The following is a 22,863-nucleotide window of genomic DNA, read 5'->3' as shown; positions in this document are numbered from 1 at the left end:
CAGTGTTATGCTTTCCCATGAGCGCACATATGGAGAAGGTGGTCCAGTATGTTCAACCCATGTCCATTGCAGGTATCATTCCTCCGTAAAGCCGCCGTGGGTGGGCACGGTATCAGGCAACGGCCGGAGGTCGAAAGCTACAAGACACGAAGTTTGGCTGAATGCGTCCCCGTGCCTGGCGTCTCAGTCTTGGAAGGCGATTTGGTTTCGTGGTCCCCGTGAACACACCACTGCTTGTTGTCCTCTGGCGGCTGTCGCGCTCGCGGAGTGAACAGTGATGAACTTTGAGCTTGAAAAGGGGTCAGAGAACAACCACGGGTACCCAGTAATATCTCTGCACGTATAACGGAATGGCCATTGCTCAGATTGAGGATACACCCTAATTAAGCGAGATGGCGGAAGGGGGTGATCCCTGAAAACGGAATCTAACTAGTCAAAGCTAGCGTACTGCCTAAAGGAGTTATCCGCACCTTTAAAAAGTTTACGTCTAACGTTTTTAAGCTAGCTACCGTTTATAGAGATTATTCCCGTCCGCTATCTCGCTTAGTTAGGGTATATAGTAGTGTTTTTTAAAGTAGCTACGTCTATATAACGTTCGTATATCGGTATATACCGTAGGGAATTAACTAACGTAATAGATAGAATATACTAGAAGCGGCTCTATAGGTATAAAATATAGGTACCTAAACTATTTAAAAACCTACTCTAAACCTTACTAGTTTCTTTAAGCGAGCTAACTATATCGTAAGAATCTAATACCTCTATATTATCGATACCTAAATACCTACCCTATAGGTACTAGTAGGAGGCCTAGTATAGGTATATATATAGCCTTAGCGACCTCGGCTAGACTATAAAGGAACCTATAGCCTTAACCCCTATACTACGTATAACCGTTAGGCGTATTCTAAAAGGTAGAATTAAAATTTAAAGGCTTAAAGCATTAGCTGCTTAGAATACTAGACCCTATAGATATAGAGAGATAATAGATTAGCCGAGGCCTATTTAGATAATCTAACTAATCGAGATAAGCCGTTTATTTAGATAATCTAACTAATCGAGATAAGCCGTTTATTTAGATTATAGCTAGACTTAGTATCTACGTACTAAAAGCCGTTATTAACCGCTCGCTTAGGGCGTAGGGTCTTAGCCGCTATTAGCGGATAAAAAAGCCTAAAACTTTACCCTATATTCGAGCTAACCGGATTTAATAGGTAACGAATCTCCTACAGTAGAGTAAAGTTAGTATACGTTATATCTTAGTACTAGACTAGATTGCCTTTAGAATTAGTATAGGATAATAGGAGTAGTTAGGCTACGCGACGTTACGCGAATATAGGGTAACTATAGGGACCTGTAACCCTAGTTATAGATAAATATAGTAGTAGCTTTAAGACCTCTTATTAGATAGATATAGACCCCGTAGTAGTTCGGGTTGGTTTAGTTTAGTTTGCTAAGCCGAAGATCTAGTTTAGTTTAGGTTAGTTTACTAAGCAACTATAGGATTAGCTAGTTCGAACTATAGAATTTATCGGTTTCTAAGAAGTATAAGAATGTCTACGTAACTCGAAGCAAGCCCTTTATAAGATACGAGAGTATAGCCGGCAGCGTAGCCGGCATTTTTCAGTTATAGGAAGGTACTTATATAACTCTAAATCTATAGACAATTAGCTAAGGGCACTAACTAATTAAAAGCATATACACATATATAAGCTATTATAGTTTAGTTTAGAAACTGTACTTATTAGGTATAAATTTTATCCTTTCGCTCGCTATTTAATTCCCTAACTACTCGGTAGAATATTATTATCTAGATCTAGGTAGAACTTATCGATTTCCCTAGAAGCCCTCCTTAAGAAGTTCGAACACTTTCTAACTAAACTATTCTCTAATATTAAGTACTAGGATAGCTCCTCCCTCGGTATCGGTATAGTATATAAAAGAGCTATAAGGCAGCTCTATAGAACGTTCTACTAGTTACTCGCTATACTAAGGCCGAATACTAGTTCGTTCCTTAGAACTCTTAGTTATTTAGGAGATATTAAGGATAGGGCAGGTAGTAACTTCGTATTATATAAGGAGGTAGAGGCTACTATAGAGGAGTCCTTTAACCTATAGAAGATAGTAAAAGATATAGAGGCAGCTATAGGTCTAGGTACCTAGTTGAATTTCTAGTAGGTAGAGTATAAGGATATTTAGAGGGAGTATTAGGTAGAGTTGCGAAGGCAGGTATATAATATAGTCTAGAAAACAGGGATAATGCCTATAACTATAAATATTAGGCTCTTTAACCTTCCTTATTTTTCCCTATTTTCTTTTTATAAAAATCTAAACTAATACAAATCAACCGGAATATATATCTTCTTTTAGTTCTTTAAAAACCTAGTAGCGTAGCCGGTAGCGTAGCCGGTAGCGTAGCCGGCCTTTTTACTCCTTAGAACTAACGGGATTTTCGAAGACTTCTATTCCGTACGGCTAATAAAGCATACTATACTATATATATATACTTAGAGAGTATTTAGAGCGCGGTATACAGCGCCGTATAACAGCGGCTTATTTCGTATATAGAAAAGCTTATAGACGATACTACGAATATCCTTCCTACTAGAATATCTATCCTACCTAGTACTATCTCGAATATAGACATTCTAGCCTTTTAGAATCTAATCGAGTGCTTTGAAATCCTTATCTATAATCGTTATACGCTTCGCGTAGATAGCTATAAGGTTAACCGCTAAAATAGTATTAGTATAGTCCGAAAAGAGGTAGGAGAGAAATATATATTCGAAGATACGAACTAGGTAGGCTTCTATAGCCTCTTAAAGGGCGCCTATCGCGGAGGCTTAGAAGCGAAGGTCCGTTCTATAATCCTAGGCAATTTCGCGAATAAGTCGTTAGAAAGGAGCTTTACGGATTAGGAGATTAGAACTCTTCTAATACTTCCGATTTCCGAATCTTACGGAGGGCTACGGCTAAAGAAGGATTAGTAAAAAGATAGTAAGAATACCGGCTACGCTGCCGGCTACGCTACCGGCTATAAATAGAACTTACTTCCTAGGCGCTATCGACGCTTCGTACGATTATTACTACTAGTAGTAGAAGCGCTAGTCGTCGTCTTACGTAGAGCCTTACCCGCCGTTATCTTACGCGGAGCCTTACTCGCGACGCCCTTTCTAGTACCGGATCTAGCGGTAGTAGCAGCAGCCTTCTTACGTTAATATACTATACTCGTTCTACTATTTCCTGTCTTATTACGACCCGTAGAAGTAGTAGGTCCCTTCTTACGAGGCGTCGTAACTTAGTTAAGTAGACTCGGTATTATAAAAGTCGTCGAATTAAGGAAAAAAGTGTATTACGAAGGTATACGAAAGCGCGCGCGGAGCGAGGGTATTACGGAGATAGTAGATATAGAGCGAAGAGATATAGGTATCGATACGAAAGTTAAATATAGCGAGAGAGGTAGCATCGCGGTATCGCTAGGTAATAGAGTAAGCGTCGCGCAAGCCTATATTATAGTAACGTTAGAGCAAGGAAAGAAGGTAGGTACGGCTAAAAAAGGTAGGTACGGCTAAAAAAGGCAGGTACGGCAAACTTTGAAATATAGCCGGTATATATAGCTGGTATAGTACTAGGCGAAAGCCTCCTTTTAATAAATAGCCGGCGTAATAATAGTATCCTACTATAGTATAGATATTCTTTAGTAATGCCCTTACTAGCTATAGTAATCTTATAAGTAACCTAGGCCTATTGCTAGTAAATATAAGAAATATTAGGTAGGCTATACTAAACAAGCTAGTTATTTAGTAGGAAAAGGCCTACTACCGTCTCTATATACCGGCTACGAGTACCGGCTATCGCTCTAAATTCAACTCCGCTCTATCTCGGAGGCTAAGGTACCGAGCGGAAACCCTATAGCTTATATTTACTCGGTTGTCGCGGAGCGCTTATAGGTAAGGTATTAGAAAAGAGTATAAAAAGTATAAGAAGAGTATCCTAGGATATAGGTCGTAAGTAAATAAGAGTAGTACGCCTAGTTATTTATATAGTACGTTACTCTATACGACTAAGAGCCTATATTATCTTATACTTCGCTTATAAGACCTCGACTCTACTAGTATACTATCGATCTCCTCCTCGGTCGCTAATACGCTATCTTAATTCTTCTTCGAGTTGCCGGACTTAGTGCGCATCTATAGCTATATAATAGCGCTACGTATTATAGAGAATCAACTCCGCCGTATCTTAAAGGCTAAGGTACCGAGCGGAAATCCTGTAGCTTATATTTACTCGGTTATCGCGGAGCGATTATAAGTAAGGTATTAGGAAAGAGTATAAAAAGTACGAGAAGAGCATCCTAGGATATAGGTCGTAAGTAAATAAGAGTAGTACGCCTAGTTATTTATATAGTACGTTACTCTATACGACTAAGAGCCTATACTATCTTATACTTCGCTTATAAGACCTCGACTCTACTAGTATACTATCGATCTCCTCCTCGGTCGCTAATACGCTATCTTAATTCTTCTTCGAGTTGCCGGACTTAGTACGCATCTATAGCTATGTAATAGCGCTACGTATTATAGAGAATTTCTCGTTAAAGTTTCTCTCTCGTAGGCTTACTATCTGCCTCGTAGTATAGAGGATTAAAGTGCTAATACTAAAGAATCTCCTTATAGTTAAGATACTAGGGCTCCTTAGGACCTTTATATTTTAGGTCTAAATAGAGACGTATTATAAACGTTCTATCGCCCTTTCGCTTACTACCCGCTAGGTCGCGATATACGAAGAAACTAATCTAAATATAGCTCGTCTCTATAATAGCCGGGTAAATATAGAGCGCTAGGTTTCTACTTCGTACCTTAGATTTAGGGACTATACGGAGATAAAATCAGAAATATAGCCGGTACCTATAGCCGGTAAAAGGATACGAAAATAGGCCTCCTCCTAGGTTAATCTACCGACTAAATACAATTTCTAACTAATCCGCTATAAACCGACGCCGAATTTTAGCTAGAAGCTATATATCTTTATTTTAAAGAGTAACCCGCTTCGTATAGATAGTAAGTAGGTTTAAAAGCTTAAGCTCGGTTACGAGAAATGCCTCCGTAGCTTCCTAAAGAGTACTAATCGCCTTAGCCGTAAATCGTATACTAGACCGAAAATCTAATATAATTTCTCGGACGAGTCGCTAGAAGGGAGTCTTAGGGATTAAAAGCTCGGTCCCTCTTTTGTTTTAGAAAAGCCGGATCTAGCGAAGGGTAATAGTACCTAGTTTAAAGCGCCGCTTCTTTATCGTCGAGTTCTACCTTATTCCCTTTTTTTAATAGAAAGATAACTTTTCTTCGCGATAGCCTTCGTCCGCCTACTCTTCTTAGCCTTCTCCTATCTACTTAAAGCCTTCTTATTTTTCGGTACTATTTTCCGAGGAACCCCTTTCCTTCGTATATACTATAGAGAGTCTTACTCTTCCGATATCTCGTTCTCGCTATAGTCTCCCTATACCTAGCTTACTTTACCCTTGCCCTTTAGGCTCTAAAGATATTTATCTACGCGTTTAGGCGACGAGGATATATCGGTAGGACCTAGAAAATTAATAAGCCTATAATCGTAAGGAGACATTTATACTTCTTACCTTCTAGAATAAATAGTCTTCTATTAAACCGCCTTAGTAGGTTATCGTTAGATTCGTATAAAGGATAGTCGCTTAAGATAGGGGAGGTAGCCGGCTTAGAAAGGCCTAAAGAGCCGAATCCTTAAGGTATATTTATCTTTAAGAATATAGGGAAAGGGAAGAAGGAGAGGAAGAGCGAATAGAGAATTAGAAATAGTCCGTAGGTAAGCGGGGTAGGTTGCTATAGTAACTAGTCTGTTTAGGTCCTAGGAATTCGAAACATATTTCGGATATATACCGGCTATATACGCCGGCTATATTACCTTATACGTAAACGCTTCGTCTCCTTAAAGCTACTCTAAGCCTATATACGTTTCCGCTTCTCGACCTAGTATCGCCTTCTACCTCTACCCTCCTCCTCTTCGTTATTACTAATTAGGGTTTCGCTTAGACTAAATTTCGTATTCTCTTCGCGCTCCTAGGTTTCTTCGATCTTAAGGTTTTCTAATTCCTCGATTTACTCCTTTAGTATAATCTTTAGTAACCTACCTTAGCGACTCTAGTAGAGGAGATAGTATCGGAATACTATAATAGATTCGAAGGGAGTAGGCGAGTATATTCGATTAAAGCGGCCCTAGTAACGAGCGATACTAAAAGACCTTTTATAGCCTATACCTACGCTCGGTATAGCGAGGACGTCCCGAGCGACCGACGCTATCGTTAGAAACTTAGGCTCTAACCGCTACTATATAGCGAGAATATCGTCTCCGAATTCGTTTAGAAGACCGGTAAGATCTAGAGATTATTAGCCCTCTTTCCGAGCCTACGGGTTTATACTTACTCGCGCGCCGATAGAGATCGAACTCTTCTTTATTTACTTTAGTAGTTGCTTCCTCTTCTACCTCTACTTCCTACCTACGAAATAGGTATAATATCGGAGCCTTCTAAACCTTCTTTTTCTTTATAGGAGCTATATTTTAACTAGTTTCTTTCCGACGCTCGTAGAATATCTTTTCTAGAATAGTCTAGTAATACTTCGGCTATACCTCGTCCGCCTTCTATTCCGGCCTCTACTAGTATATATCCTTTTCTACTAGGTTAAGCAAGTACGTAACGCTATAGATATCCCCGAACGACTAAAAGGTAGCACTATAATATTTATATAACTTAGTATAGGAGGTATCTATAGCTTTCGTTATAGCTACTTTCTAGAGAACGCTCTTCTTAGCTAGCTTAGCTACGGTTTCCTTAAGCTTATTAAAGAGCTAGTTATAGTATATAAAGACAAGGTAGATCGTCGGTCCTCGGATTCTTCTAATCGTAGTAGTAACCTTCGCGTAATACTTGCTAATATCGACGAGATACTCTACTTAGCGCTATTCGGCGGTAGTAAGGCTAAGCTACTTAATACCCTCGGAACTCTAATAGATCTCGAGAGCGGTACGTAAAGTATATCCCCTCGTAACTATATAGAAAGTCGAATCGAACTAGGTCTTAATATCTTAGGTAAAACGGAGTAGGCGCTAAGGAGGCCGCTTTTACTATCGCTTATTCTATACGATATTCTAGGCATTAGTTTTAGGGCGCTCGATTAGGTTCTTTTAAATAGCCTCGAATCGGTTATATCTCTATAAGCTCGAGTTCGTATATATTACTAGACGACGAAGCTAGAGAAAAAAAGTTAGAACTATACTAGGTTACTAGCTATAGGTGCTAGCTACGGACAAAAGTCGTACCTTATATAAAACGAGAGCGAGGCTCTCGGCCTTATCCCGTTTTATTGCTATAACGAGTTTCTCGACTTTCGACTTTGCTTTATCCTTATCTAGGATCTTCTATTAGTCGTCGTTTAATAGTGCAATTTTAAGCGTCTTAAAGAGGGCTCGGATCGCGATTTAAACTATATAAGCGAGGTAGGGAAACTTATATAGGGATATAACTAGCAACGACGTCGGCTCCGATTTAATAGGGCTAGGGCTATTACTAGGCTCCTCTTTATCGTTATTATTGTACGTATTATCGTACGTATCCGGAATCGTAGCGAGCTTAACATTCGGAAGATTAAGCTAGATTATAGACCTTATAATCTCCTCTACGTACTCGACCCTATCGATACGATTAGTAATTTTAAAGATATATATAAGTAAATTATATATATAACGCCTTATATAATATTCGATTATTACTAGCGTTGTCCGTAGTAATCGAGATTAGTTTCGTTATTACGCTAACCCTATCTATTGCCGTATAGACAAGCTTCGCTATATCCTTACTAGTATAGGAACCTAGAATTTTAGGGAATCCGATTATAAGTTCCTAGAGTTTCTAATCCGAATTAATAAAGTATAGTATAATCGAGAGGAAGGAGGCTCTTATAGTCCGGCTTAACTAGCTATCGATAGTAATAGCTACTCGGCGAGTATTACGGAGGATCTCCCGAATATCGTCTAACGCAGCCTCTTTGTTCTTTTCGAACATAACACGCTAGGTTATTACGCCGAGAAATAGGGGAGGGTAGTTTGTAAGATATAGGTATATCTTCTATATAGACTCCCTTTCGTAGAAGTCTTCCGGAAGACCGTTTGTAGCTAGCATTTCGTTTGCTAGTTACTTAAAGTCTTCGGGGGAGAAATCGGTAGCCTTTAATCCTAGAGCTTCCTTAAGCGCAGCCTATAATAATTAGCTAGATCTCTACGGTTGATTTAGGTAGCCGGAATCTATAGCCGGCAGCTGTAGCCGGCAGCTATAGCCGGCATTTTAGAAGACATACCTCTTTCTAGAACGCTATATCTATATTAACTCTCCTCTCTCCTTAAGATTCCCGATACCGTTTAGAATAGAGATGGTTCGTAGGCGATGAGTTCCTATCCCCTAGTTTCGGGTGTTTTAAGATTGAACCGTAGAAGTTGTAGACAATTACTAGTTAACCTTTAAGTCGAGAAGTCGTATAACGGTACAATGCCCCCTCTATAAAGAACTTCTAGAATATATCCGTTCGCTCCTTACTACCCTATCGTATCGAGTACTTCCGGAGTTTATACTCCTTCGAACGTAAGTATAAAGGGAACTACATCTTATAGACCTATTAATTAAACTGCTCGGGATACTCGGGTTTCTAAAGATACGCCTAGCTAGCCTTTTCGAAGATATCTAGGTTAATACTCGATATTCTTATATCTCCGAACAACCTTCTACTTAGACTCCGTAAAGGTAAGGACTAGGTAGTAGTACCCTATAATAAATTCCTACTACTAGGATTCGGAGAGGATAAATCTAGCCCTAACCGTCGTCTAGGACTTAATAGGCTCGAAGGTAAGTATACGACCTCCTCTCGGCGTTATCGCAATCTCGCTCGTATACTAGACTATTTTAACTATCGTCTCGTTGTTACCCTTCCTAGTATAGCGCCTAGTATATATACAATATCGGTCGGTATGTTTTAAAGTTTCGTACGGTAAGGTAAGGACTTAGGAGTAGTAGATATATACTAGTAGCTATAGGGAAACACCCTTTCTTTTATAGTATCGTATCGTTAGGAATAGCTAGGTAGTAAATAGCTAGCTACCTTTTTTTTTGTTTCCCAGCTACCTAACTACTAGATTTTTTTTCCTAGCTACCCTAGCTAGCCTAACTACTAGAATTTCTTTCCTAGCTACCCTAACTACTTAAATTTTGCCTTCTATACGGTAGCTCTCTCCTACTAACGGAACCGAGCTACTATACCTAACGAATCTAAGCTCGTTTTTAGTCTTAATCTATCCTCTTTCGGCGTAAGATACTCGATAAGCGAATGCTTAGGCCGAGTCTAACTACGAAACCTAAGACTAACTAACAGCTCTATTAACTAATCCTAATCCTCGAACTCCTTCCGCTTCTTAGTAAAGACCTTAAAGAGCGCTCGAGCTTCGTCGGGTACCTACGAAGTAGTCGAGATAAAGCCGTATCGCTAAAATAGGTAATCCTTCGGAGGCTTATATAGAGATTTGGAGAATTCTAACGCTAACCTATCCTACTAGCAGCTTAGATTCCGGATACAAGCCCTCTCTGCCTTAGTAAAGATTTTATATAGTAGTAGTACTATAAGAAGGGTTATGTTAGCAGGTAGATAGGGTAGTAGTAGGTATAGGTAGTATTCGATAAGGAACTAGGAGGAGAGGGAGGAAGACGGGCAAGTTAGCCTATTACTAAGCGCTAAGCCCTGCCTAAGGCATTAAGACCCTAGCTTTACTCGAGCCTAGTTATATACTAATTACGTATAACCTCTTTAGTCCTAATATACGCTTCCTTTCTAAAGGCCGCGCCCTCGTAGCCGATCTATATTCTAATCTTAACCTCTATTACTACTAACTTAGTAGGTCTAATAAGCTGCTTAGTCCGCGCTAAATTGAACGTACAACTACCGATTATATAACTATATTAAACCTCACTTCTAATATAACACAACGCTTAACTCCAACTGCGCAATCCTTATACACAATAAACTACAAAGTAATATATATCTATAAGAATTAAGGGCTATTAACTAATTATAATACAGGCGCGTCTTCCCTGCTATAATAGGTAGACGTACGAGGTATTATAGCACTGCCTCCGTTCTAAGTAATATCGTTCCGAGTTCTTTGCGTCTACTCTAAAAGACCTAGCAATATTCGTTTCGAGGGCTTATTTCCGTTACTTCCGAGGGCTATTTACTATCGTAGTTTCGCTAGCCCTAATTAGTTAGGTTTAGCAGCCTTTAATTGTTAATTAATCTTATCTTTTTAAAAACACAGTTCGTCTAGTTTCTATAGGTAAAGGCTATTATAAGTGTAGTAGTTAAGGTTCGCCTTGCTTAAAGGGTCGGAAAGATCGAGGAGTAACCTATTGTCCGTAAGATCGACCCTAGCTAGCTTAGCTCTATATTTTTGCCCTTAGTTAGTCTATTAGTCGCTCTATCTTTTAACTTTTTAAGCGGCTTAAAGTTTTAATTAAACCCTCGGCAGGTTCAATCTTTTAACTTAGTTAGTATAGCGCTTTAGGCTCGTAGTATAGGTAAGGTTATGCCTGCAGGCGTAGTAATAATAGCAAGTAATGTTAATAATAGCGGCGCTAGCCGTCTTAGCGCTAACTTTACCTTGCTTCTGATTTCCTTCTTTAACTAATAATAACTCGGCAACACCGTTACTAATATAGCCGTGTCTTTCCTTCTTTAAGCAGTAATATACCCCGTAATACTATTACTAATATAGCCGCGCCGGCTGCCGGCACACTACTAGCTCGTAGCGCAATACTATTATCTTTATTACCGTTATTCGTACGCGCGCGTATCGCCGATTGCCTAGGCTTCGAGGCTCTATAGGATAAATAAACAAGAGGTAGAGTTCCTAAAAGAGCAGTAACCAACTAGCGCGTCGTAGCGCGCTTATTAACACTCGGTGCGCGTTTACTATAGTAGTATAGTCTTATTATCCTTCGTTGCTAACAATTGCTTGCCTCTAATTAGTTAGCTAATAGCACCCCGGGGCTAGTATTATTCCTAGGCGACATTATAGGCCCTTAGCCTTCTTCTTGTTCTTTATACTAGTCTAATACTTATCTAATAACTTAGTTATGTCCTCGAAGGAACCTTTAGCTTCCTACGAGTCCTATTTAGGCGAATAGCCTTGCTATCTTAATAGGTATTCCTTCTTGCCTTACCTAGTCCGGTACTTTAGAATGCGTTCTATAGACTACAGCTCTTTACTATTAGCTAAGACTTCTTCCAACTTAGCAGGCGCTTTATCGCCTTCGCGCTAGTAGTATAGTTTAAGGAGGGAGATATAGAAGGTATTATAGATAGTATAATAAGGTAGAAGCTATAACTAGTAGGCCTAGCTATTACCCTTCGGTTCTCGGATGCGGAATAGGCTAACACATCTTAGTGCGAGCTTGGGCCTTGTTTTGCTATTAGGTAATAGGTGTTTGCGGATACGGAGGTTCTTCGTACTAAGCATAACTATATCGCCTTGTTTGAAGGTTATTAGCGTATAGTGTTTGTTATAATAGGCCTTCTAATAGGCCTAGGCCTTTGCTAGTTTGTTAGCTGTCTTAGCGTAAATTTCTCGCATCTTTTGAATACGTTCTATTGCCGCTAGTGTCTCTAGTACTTAACGCGCTTCCCTTTCCTTACGCTCGGCCCCGAGCGGTAGTAGGTCTTATAGCAAGGCAGCGCTCTAGCCTATTATAGCTATATATAGTGAAATCTTAGTTAATAAGTATATACTATTGTTATATACAAATTCTATAGGCTATAGGAGGTTAACCTAATCCTCGGGGTTCTTATTAATATAGCTGCGCAGGTACTGCTATAGGGTAGCATTCTGCCTCTCTATTTAACCGTTAGTCTATAGATAGAAGGCTATTAATAGCCGATACTTCAGTCTTAGCTACAGGTATATTTCGCTCTAATAGTGTAATATTAGTGTCGATCTACGATTAGATACTAAACTCTTAGGGGTTCCCTAATAGGTATAGAAGATATTAGTCTATAGCGCCTCTACTATATTAATAGCAGTCTAATCTTTGCGCGCCGGGATATATCGAGCGCCCTTAGTAAATCGATCTACTATAATAAGGATAGCATTATATACGTCCTTACTGCCCCTACGCTTAGCAGGCGGAAGGCCTATAATAAAGTCTATTATAAGCTTAGTAAATGGCTTTTTTAGAACAGGAAGCGAAGACAACTCGCCGAATAGCAAGTGCTTCGGTGCTTTAACTCGCTAGTATACTATATAGGTCTGTATATACTCCTTTATATGCCGCTTACTATTTAGCTAGTAGTATATACGCGATAGTAACTCGTACGACCTCTCTATACTATAGTAACTAGCGAGCTTACTATTATAGTGCCTCTTTAAAAGCTCTTATCTAATCGATTGTTTAGCGGGGATATAGTATCTGCCCTTGAATTTCAAGTAACCTTTATCGTCGATCGACTAATTGTTACTCTTACTAGATCGAGTCGTTCGCCTACTTACAAGCCTATTAATACGTTTAATAGCAAAGGCATCCCTCTGCTAAGCACGTAATAGCTTATCTATAAACGATTAATTGTCCCTATTCGCAAGGTTATTTAATAGCACCCTTACTATCGAACAAGGTACGCATTATATATATCTAATAGCACTACTAGTAGCAGCCGGAACTACTACAACCTCTTCTATAGTACTGTCGCTATAGATAGCAATATCTTTAATCGAGTCGTTATAGCTCGAGCGATCTACGTCCTTTCTAACGCGCACTAGAAGAACGACAACTCCGCTATAGTATTTGTTACCGCCGCGGGGTCCGGAAGTCCGCTTATCCTACGCTTACTTATTAATAATACGGGCTATAGCAATCTTATACTATAGGGTTAGAAATAATGAATTAATATACTAAGTCTCGCTGTCGTAATTAGGTTGCCTCGATAGGCTATCGGTAGGGTTACTTACGCCTAGCCGGTACAATATATTAAAATCGAACCTAGCGAGGTAGACGGCCTATCTAGCCTATCGACCTATAACCCTTATAACCTTAGTAATACTACGCAGGTTATTATAGTCCGTATAGACCTAAATAGTGTACTAAGTACCGTTAAGATAGTAGCGCTAATGCTTAAAGGCTTCTACGATTGCTAAGAGCTCTTACTCGTAGGTCTTATATCGACGTTCTATATCGATTATCTTCTATAAGAAGAAGGCAACCAGGTGCTAGTAACAGTTATTATCTGATTGCTATATTATAATAGCCGATATAGCGAACTATAAAGCGTTAGTCTTAATCCGGATCTGTTTACTTAGTACAAAATAGTATAGCAAGGAGACTTTAGTAAAGCGCTTCTTTAAACCGTTAAAAGCGGCTTGCGCTTTACTAGTCTATTTGAACTCTCTAGATAGGTTAGCCTTAGTTTTAGTAAGCTTAGTTAGGGGCATTATATGCCGTAAATAGCTCTTAATAAAGCGACAATAGAAGTTAGCAAAACCTAGGAATAATTGGAGTTCCTTAATGCTAGTAGGTGTTAGCTACTTAGTAATAGTCTTAATCCGATCAGGATTAGCCTTAACACTATTAGTTAATACGATAAAGCTAAGGAATGCTACCTCCTTAGCAGCGAAGGTGCATTTAGAAGGCTTGTAATACAAGCTATAGGCCCGCAGGCGGTCGAGTACCTTACGTACGGCGGCCTAATATTCCGTAATATTAGGTAAGTATATATAGACTAGGATATCGTCTAGGTAAACTATACAGAGGTAGTCTAATAGGCCTAATAGGGCCCGATTAATATAGGACTAGAATATTATAGGGGCATTAGCTAGTCTAAATAGCATAACTAAGTACTCGAAATAGCTATAACGAGTGCGGAAGGCTGTCTTCTATTTATTACCCTTACGGATACGGATGCGATAGTATGCATCCTTAATGTCTAATATAGTATAGAAATAGGCGCTAGATAGGCGATCGAGGGTCTTATTAATAAGCGGGAGTAGACAGCGGTCTTTAATAGTAATAGTATTAAGTCTACGATAGTTAATATATAGGCGTAGGCTACTATCCTTCTTTAGAACAAACAGGATTAGTATACTAGCAGGGCTATTGCTATACTAGATTCGACTATTAGCTAGGTTCTTATCTAGGTACTTACGCAATATAGCGAGTTTACGCTTACTAAGGTTATAGAGTAGCCTAAAGGGGACCTCCTTGCCCTCTATAATATTAATCTTATAATCCGTCTCTTTAAATATAGGCAATGTCGATACTAGGTAGTGTTTGAATATATTAATATAGGTCTCTTAAATAGGCTAAGGTATGCGAGCAAGCTAATTAGGGTCTATACTATTAGGGGGCATAGGTTCGTCGTTATTACCTAATAGGTCGACGGTTAGGTTAGCTACGGTAGGTATTAGGTTGCCGATAAATAGGACCCTAATATTGTTAGGGCACTCGCTAACGTCGATATACTTAATATCCTCCTTTCTAGCGATTCTAAATCGCTACTATTAGAGGCCTAAGTCTATAGTTATAGCGTAGTGCTTAAGAATAGGGTTGCTAATAATAATATCGGATAGAAGGTTGTCTATATCTACTACGTAGGCAGTGAAATCTAGTAAGCGCTCGTTGCCGAGGTCGTTCTTTAGAACTATAGGAATATAGTAAGCCCTATAGGTTAAGTACCGAGCGTTATTAAACTAAGCAAGGGTTAGCAGGTTAGCCCTATTCAATTGTCGAAGGTCTAATTACTTAGCTAGGCGATAGCTAATAAGGGCACTAACTGAATTTCCTAGATCTAGTATAACCTTAGTTTTATAGTTAGCGCTATATAAGTCCTGTATAAGACAGGTACGTATAATAGCTAGCACAATGTCGATAGTCTTACGCCGCACAAGGCTAACAGTTAGTGCGGCGCTTATTCTTTTTTCGACTGGTTCGAAGAGCTAATAGGGGTAGTATTAGCGGCTAAAAGGTGCTTCTTATATTTAGCGGAAGCACGGTTAATCCGGGCCTAATCCCTAGGTTTGTCGTATTAGCCTAGTAGATAGCTAGTACTATTATAGTTAAAGCACTTCAATCCGGTTAGGAGATTGCTATAGCCGCTATTGCTACTATTATTAGTTAAGCGATTAGTATTATAGGGATACGAGCCCCTTCTACGGCCCCTATTACGGCCTCCTCTATATAGCCGCCGGCTACGGCCTCTTCTACGGTCGTTGTTACTGTTCCTATTATTAGTATTATTGTCTTAGTAGGAACCTTAGTTTCCTCTACGGCTACGGTTGCTACGGTTAGTACTAGCTAGTCGAATCCTTAATTCTAGTCGTTACTAGAGCTAAACAGCTCGTTTAGCTATTTCCACTTCGACTATGAATTAAATACGTATTAGATTAGCCTATTTAAACACACGGCGGCGGTCTAATTCGAGAATAAGCTCCTATCTAAGCTTTAGGCGTATTTCTAAGATCTATATAGAATTAGTCTTAGCCGGAAGGTTATCTTCGAGGGTCTTTAAATAGGCCTTAAATAAGCGAGCCGATTAATTAGTCTTTTATTCAGCCCGAAGGTACTAGTCCTAAGCATATTGTTGCCTTAGTATAGGGTTTCTAAGGGTGTCTAGTATAATAGTTTTGTAGGTTTGCTACTAAATAGCGGTCTAGTCGTTAAGGGAGTTAAAATAGTTATCCTAGGTACGCTTTAGGTCGCTATTAATATACTATATAGCGTAGACAACTAGTAAATAGTTGTCTAGAAGAGCCTTTAGTGCATTTCGTTAGTTAAGCTTATAATTACGTATATAGTCGTTGTATTGCTTTCGACTAGAGCTATTAAATACGGTATAGTCTCTAAGCTTAGCATCCTTCCTCTTCTAAACGGATAATAAAGGCTCTACTATTAGTTTAGCAGTAGTTATCGGGGCTTCCTAAAGGCGACGGAGTTCGAGCAGGTTATCCTTTAGCTACTATTCTTAACGTAGGGCAGTAAGCCTGTTTTAAGTGGCTTCTTAAAGTCTCCCTACTAGTTGGGGCCTAAAGGCTAGTTAGCTATATCGTCGATTAACAATGTTATTAAGAATATCGTTAATAGGCAATTCTAGATTATTACCCGGAATTATAGGTTCTTTATTAATAGGCTCTATACTACTAGTGTTGTTATTGCTAGCGCTGCTAGCGGCGCCGCGGTTATTGTTACTTCGTAATAAGCCGGCTATTATAATAAGGGGTAGTACTACTAATGTATTATAGCCCCTTATAGTACGGATGTAGCGGAATTAGTAGGTATCGGCTTAGTACGGTTAACTTAGTATAGTAGGCCGTATAGGAGGCCTTGCTTTATAATTAGTACGGATGTTTTAATAAAATAGTATATATAGGTCCCGTTCTTCGGGCGTAATATAGTTAAATTAATAGTTTTAGTAGCTATACCGCTAAAAGCTTAAAATAAGGACTATCTAGCTACTACCCTTAAAGGGTAGATCGAATACTATATAAGAAGGGTTATATTAGCAGGTAGATAGGGTAGTAGTAGGTATAGGTAGTATTCGATAAGGAACTAGGAGGAGAGGGAGGAAGACGGGCAAGTTAGCCTATTGCTAAGCGCTAAGCCCTACCTAAGGCATTAAGACCCTAGCTTCACTCGAGCCTAGTTATATACTAATTACGTGTAACCTCTTTTGTCCTAATAAGTACTCTGCCCTCGAGAAACGCTTTCTATTTAACTGTTAGTATCTACCGGCTACGAACGCCGGCTATATATACCGAGCATAGAATAATTACCTATACCCCTTCCTCCTTTAGTAACACTTCTACTGTCCCTAGATACCTAGCCCCGATCGCATTAATCGCAAGCTACTTTGCCTTTATAGATATAAAGGCTTCGCTCTAATACTAATAAAGAAACTTCTACTCTATATCGAGGATATAAAGACGACTAGCCTCGATTCCAATCCTTACTAGCTTTTCGTAGTAGCTTTAACTATAATTTTCTAGATTAATAGGACTTATGCCTTAGCCCTTTACTAGTATCTCGTCTCTTTAACTATACTCGATCTACTCCTAGCGCTTATCGTCTATAGCGTTAGGCCCTAAGACTATACCTATTACTAGATCGACGTATAGTATCTCTTCGCTTTTTTTAGTCCCTTTATTCGCAGTATTAAGCTCTGTCCCGGTATCCTAAACTCTAGCATTATTGTTATCGGCTATCTAAATATCTCCGTTACTATCGGTCGTATCGATAGAGGTAGCGGCTATAGGTCTAAATACTATTAGTTAACGTTTTAAAGAAAAATATACCGGCTATAGCTACCGGCTATAGCTACCGGCTATAGCTGCTAGCTATAGCTGCTAGCTACGGCCGCTAGCTAGATTAACTTACGCTACTAGAACTTCGCGCTCGAAAACTAGCCGTAATTCTTTCCTCCTCTTAGCCTTCTCTTAGGTTATCTTCTAACCTTTACTTTTTTCTATAGGCGCTAGCTATCGATAGAATGCCTTATTCCGCGCCTTTCTTCTCTTATCCTTAGCTCTTTTATCCTTATCTATCTTGTCCTTTCTCTCGCGGTCTCGTACGGAATTCTTCTTCGTAGAGTACTCCTCTTTAGTCTTACGCTTTTTAGTTAGACGCTTAGGCAAAACAAACTCGCGGTCTTTAGTTCTATCTTCTGTTTAGCGCGCGGCGCGCTTCTCTCTTACTATTATAAGGGAAAGGGGCGGGGGCGTAGCGTATAGTAGTTATTGTCGGTATAGGTATAGAGGAAGAAGTTAAAAGGTATAAGAATATCGCGAAGCCCTAATTGTTGCCGCCTACGTAACGTTATATAGGTAAGCTTTCGTAACTACGGTAACTACGCCACGGTAACGGCAACTACGCCCTAGTAACGGTAACTACGCCCTAGCAACGGTAACTACGCCCTAGCAACGGCAATAGAGTATAGTAAATATAACCTAGTAACTATTATAGCCGGCAATCGTAGCCGGTAGTCGAATAAGAGTGTCCTTGTAGTAAAACTACGCCCTAGTAACAGCAAAAGAGCGTAGTAAATGTAACATAGTTACTAATATAGCCGGCAATCGTAGCCGGCAGTCGAATAAGAGTGTCCTTATAGTAAAACTAATACACTCTCTAGTTCAAACTAGGAATCTATATAGTTCGAAAAAACCAAACCGGAACTAGGGAGCTAGTTCGCCGCTAAGAAACCAAACTATATACGTTTAGTAGTTCGGAAACCGAACTACTACGGGGTCTAGATAGATATAGTAACCTCGGTAGAGAAGGGCCCGTTTTAGAAGTAGGAGATTACCGAATTTAGTAATTACGACTAGGTAGCCTTAGCCCTTTATTTCTCGGATTGTTCTAAAAATAGCGCATTTTAAAATAAAGCTAGAAATATAGGATATCTACCCTATACTACTTCTTAATAACGCTCCTATATACCGCGTACGCGCTAGTTAGTAGGCGTTTTAACGGGCCGGTTATATAGAGGCCTTATATAGGTAGCGGACTAGCAACTTCGAGCCTTTTATAACTATAGGTCTTTGTTCTTACTAGACTCTACGTACCTAACTAATAAGCTAAAATAGCCTCTCTCGACTATATATATCCGTAATAGCTATTTAGAGTAGCTTCTAGCGGCTTACTTCCTTATAGACTATAAACAAGTATACCTAATTAAGAAGGCTATTTCTAGGCTTAAAGAAATAGCTAAATTAGACTATAATTAGAAGGTTAGCGAAGACGATAGATATACGAAGCACTTCTGCATTAGCGGCGCTTATTCTAGTAAAGCTAAAGATAAAGACTATTTAAACTAGACTAAATAGTCTTCTTAGGTAGCGCTATAGTTAATTACTAATAACTTAGTAAGTAAGCAACTCGGTATAGCTTAAGGCCTCTTAGATAGCGGTATTGTTTAACGCCTCTACTAACGCTACCTTATTAAAACCCTTAAGAAGCACTTTAAGCGCTTTCCGGCTATAATAGCTATTTTAAAAGTAATAAACAAGGCTCTATTTATTGCTTAAAACTAAGAAGAATGCTAACACTTTATTAACTAGGCAATAGTAGCCTTTAAGTCCTATAAGAACACGGTTATAGCCGCTAAAGAGTTAGCTTATCTAAGAGCAAATTAGAAGGCTTCCGAAAAGGATCGCTAGGCAACTTAGTTACGACTCGGAGACCCGATTTTAATAGCCGTTCGTACTACTAACCTACTCGAGGGCTATTACGTATACTTAAGGCGCCGAGATAAGCGTTAGATACGTAAATAGAGCTTGCGAGGTGCGTATTCGTCCTATTCTTATAGTGCTATCGGAATTTACTATAAAAGCTAGATTTTTTAGAATAGAGGAATTCCTTAGTATAGCGGCTTTTAGTATTATTCTTATACTTCTATAGCTTCCTAGCTATTCTATATAATAATAAATGACTATTATAGGCATAGTTCTATACATCGTTTAGCCTAATAGCTATATTCGCGACCGAGTCCGTTAGAATAGCGTAGTTAAGAAGTATAGATAGCTTCTAATATAGCGGTAAAGCAAGACTATTAAATTTAGGCGCTTATCTCTCGCAATATAGAAGAAGTTAGCAGATTAGCTTATATAGTACTATAACGATATTAATAACTATAAGCCTACGGTGCCTACCTAGCGGATAGTACTACCGGCTCCGTACGATAACGTATATAGTAAATGCTTCTGCTACTTCTCGTATAGCTATTACCTATCTTATAAGTATATTTAGCGCTTCTATATTAGGGGAACGAGTATTCCTATACTAGAACGTTGCCGGCTCTATATTAATCGCTTATAAGGTCTGAATAGCAATCTAATCTGCCCTAAATAGCACTAGACTAAGCTAATTATAGACGATAACAATTAGTTAAGCCTAGTAGGTACAATTAAGGTCTATAGGGCACTAGGAGTATTATAGAAGCGCTAAGTAAAGGACTACTTCTATTCTATACAAGAATTAGTCTCCTAGGCCTTCTTCTAGTTCTACGACTCGTAGGCTTATAACCTAACTAACGCTTAGCAATATAAGGCCCTTCTATAGTAGGTTACTAACTACGCTTTAATAAGCTATAACTCAATTAACGCGTATATATAATAGTAGTTTAATAACGACTATTAAGAGGCCGAGTTAATACCTCGTCGTACCGCTAGATAGCGAGGCATAGACGATAGGCTATTACGCTAACCTATCTTCCGGTTAAAGCTGTTACTACTAGTAGCACTACCTAACTCTAAAGGCTTAGAGGTTAGCAAAGCAATAATAACTAAGCCTCTAATTAGGCCTCGTATCGTAGTTAACGGCTATATACTTAGGCTAGTAGTTTATAGTCTACCTAACTACTACGGCATTATAGAGGTTAGCGATCTACCTACCTACTCGGATAATAGAAGCGATAGTAGTAATAACGACGCTCTATATAAGATAGACAAAGTCTAAAAGACGACCTATTCGATAGCCTATCGGATATAGACCTTCTTCTATAATCTACGCTACTTAGTCGATTACCGCTATCTTTACTAAAAGACGCTAGTAAAAGTAATTAATACGATAACAACGAGGTATTAAGGCATTAATTGTCGTTGCTATCCTTACTAGACGATTTGCCTTTACTAAGAAGTCTGTTTCTACTATCTATAGTAGAGCTACTAGCCTACTACTATCTAGACTCTATAGCACTATTTATAACTCTATATTTGTTACCTATTCTATTATATACTACTAAAAATACTTTACTTAATCGAGTCGTCGTTAGAAGCCCCTAACTAGTAAGCTAGTAATACCTTCGAAATACGCCTACGGAAGATTATATATAGGTATACTATATTTACCGCCCTATATAGATTAATCCTCTCGTAAGCTATCTCCTATACTAATAAGACTACTAAAACGACGTCTCTAAAGAAGATTTATCGCTTCTAAGCGGTAGCAATAGTACTACTAAAATACAGTCGTAGACTGTTCGTTTTCGAGCGATTATAGCTATTCGGAATAGTAGAAATCCGAGGTAATTAGCTTTTATAGGAGTAATTTGCAATACTCCGATTTGTATACTAATTTACGTAGTTTTAAGGCACTTTATAGGGTCGCATAGAACCCTAGAGGTATATATAATTTACTTTCTTAGTTAATCTACTCGTACCTTTACGGCAAGCCTTATTATAGTTAAGCGTAGTAGCTTCTCTTAAATTGTAAGTATGCCTATACTACTCTTTATATATATAGTAGTATTTTTTAAAGTAGCTACGTCCGTATAGGATGCTAATACGGGCCGCTAACGGACCGTTAATTGCTACACTAATTCTAGCTAATGTTTAGTTAGGTACCCCTTATTTCGAGTAACGGCTTTATAGCGCTTACGTATAGAACCTATTATAGTTTTAAGTACGTAGTCCGGTAGATCCCGCTATAACCGCCCTATCTCCCGATCTAGCTACGCGACCGTTTCTATCTAATATATACGCTAGAGTTTATTTTTAATCTATAGCTAAATATACTCGATCGGGTTTAAATCCGGCGAATTAGAAGATAGCGCTAAGAATCTAATAACGGCGGCGTCTATATAGCTTTCTATTACTTCTACGAGACTTAACTATCTCTACGTAGCTACTTCTACTACTAAACTTAGCCTATAAGTACTCGTATGCCTAATATATGCTTATAGGCGGCTACGCGTACCTACCGAGTACGAGCGAAGCTTTCGCACTCCGTAAAGCTAATAGAATGCCGCCGTCGTTATCGTATTAATTACTTTTGCATCGTATTGCGCGGTACGTAGCGCGTATATATCGTGCTTTAAAGCGGGTATTATAGGGGTATAGTATTGCTATTATTAGCGCGCTATCGTACTTTATTATTATTATCTAGAAGTCGCGTAAAAGTTAATACCTAAGAGTAACTATATAGGATTTAGCTAATTAAACAATCGCATTCTAGAATCCGGAGAATTACGTAGATAGCGAAACGACGTACTAAACTACTAGCGGGCGAGACTACTGTAGTAGTGCGAGCTTCGCTTATAACTAAAGCTATTTCTTACTATCTAATTTCTTACTATCTCTTCGCTTATCGCTTGTGCGCTTTAGGGCTTTACGATTAGCGCTACTAATACGGTGTTAAGTAATAATAATAATAGCTCTAGCGTCGTACTATACCTACTACTATTTAGGTCGTCTTATATTACTAACTAACTAAGCGATAGTTATTAATCCTACTAGAATAGTTAGTATTTAGCGCTAAGAGCTTACTCTATAATACTAATTAGCTCGAGAATCTAGTAGGTGCTTCTAAACAGCCTTTATATTCTCGTTAGTTGCTAATCTATCTATATATTCGAGACTATACGAATAATCTTCCTTTAGCAATTCTAGCTCGACGTAGGGCGGCCTAGTAGCCGTTAAATTAGTAGGTAGAGCCTTCGGTACGTAGTTATCGAGGAACTTATCTAAATAGGCCTTAGGCCGCTTCTCGTAGACCTTAATAATAGATAACTTCGTATAGTAGTCGTCTAAGGGCTTCGTTCGCGCGATACGCTTTCTACTAGGCTTAGTAACGACTATATTCTTAGAAGCCTTAGAAGCGTTAGAAGCGCGCTTAGGCGCTATTTACGGTCTACGCGGTCGTAGTCTATATAGCCCTTATAAATACAATATTTAGGGCGTAATTGTTAATATAAGCGTTTATTATCGTAGTCTACTAATAACTTCCTAGGTAGATCTTTATAATACTATATATTCGATACGAAATAG

At 38.9% G+C, this 22,863-nt stretch overlaps 1 protein-coding gene across 1 annotated transcript; it reads left to right on the top strand.

The window, feature by feature from the left end:
* Positions 1–17: 17 nt before the first annotated feature.
* MYCFIDRAFT_178765 (uncharacterized protein) lies at positions 18–409 on the top strand (the record flags this gene model as incomplete). The annotated part of the gene is made up of 4 exons (XM_007932782.1): positions 18–46; positions 73–267; positions 306–340; positions 372–409. 4 exons carry the CDS (start codon positions 18–20, stop codon positions 407–409), a joined length of 297 nt encoding a protein of 98 aa, XP_007930973.1.
* Positions 410–22,863: the final 22,454 nt, after the last annotated feature.

This window comes from Pseudocercospora fijiensis, assembly GCF_000340215.1.
Source record: "Pseudocercospora fijiensis CIRAD86 unplaced genomic scaffold MYCFIscaffold_9, whole genome shotgun sequence".
NCBI lineage: Eukaryota > Fungi > Ascomycota > Dothideomycetes > Mycosphaerellales > Mycosphaerellaceae > Pseudocercospora > Pseudocercospora fijiensis.
The sequence above is the reverse complement of the archived record's forward strand: the minus strand, read 5'-3'. Positions and strand labels throughout refer to the sequence as shown.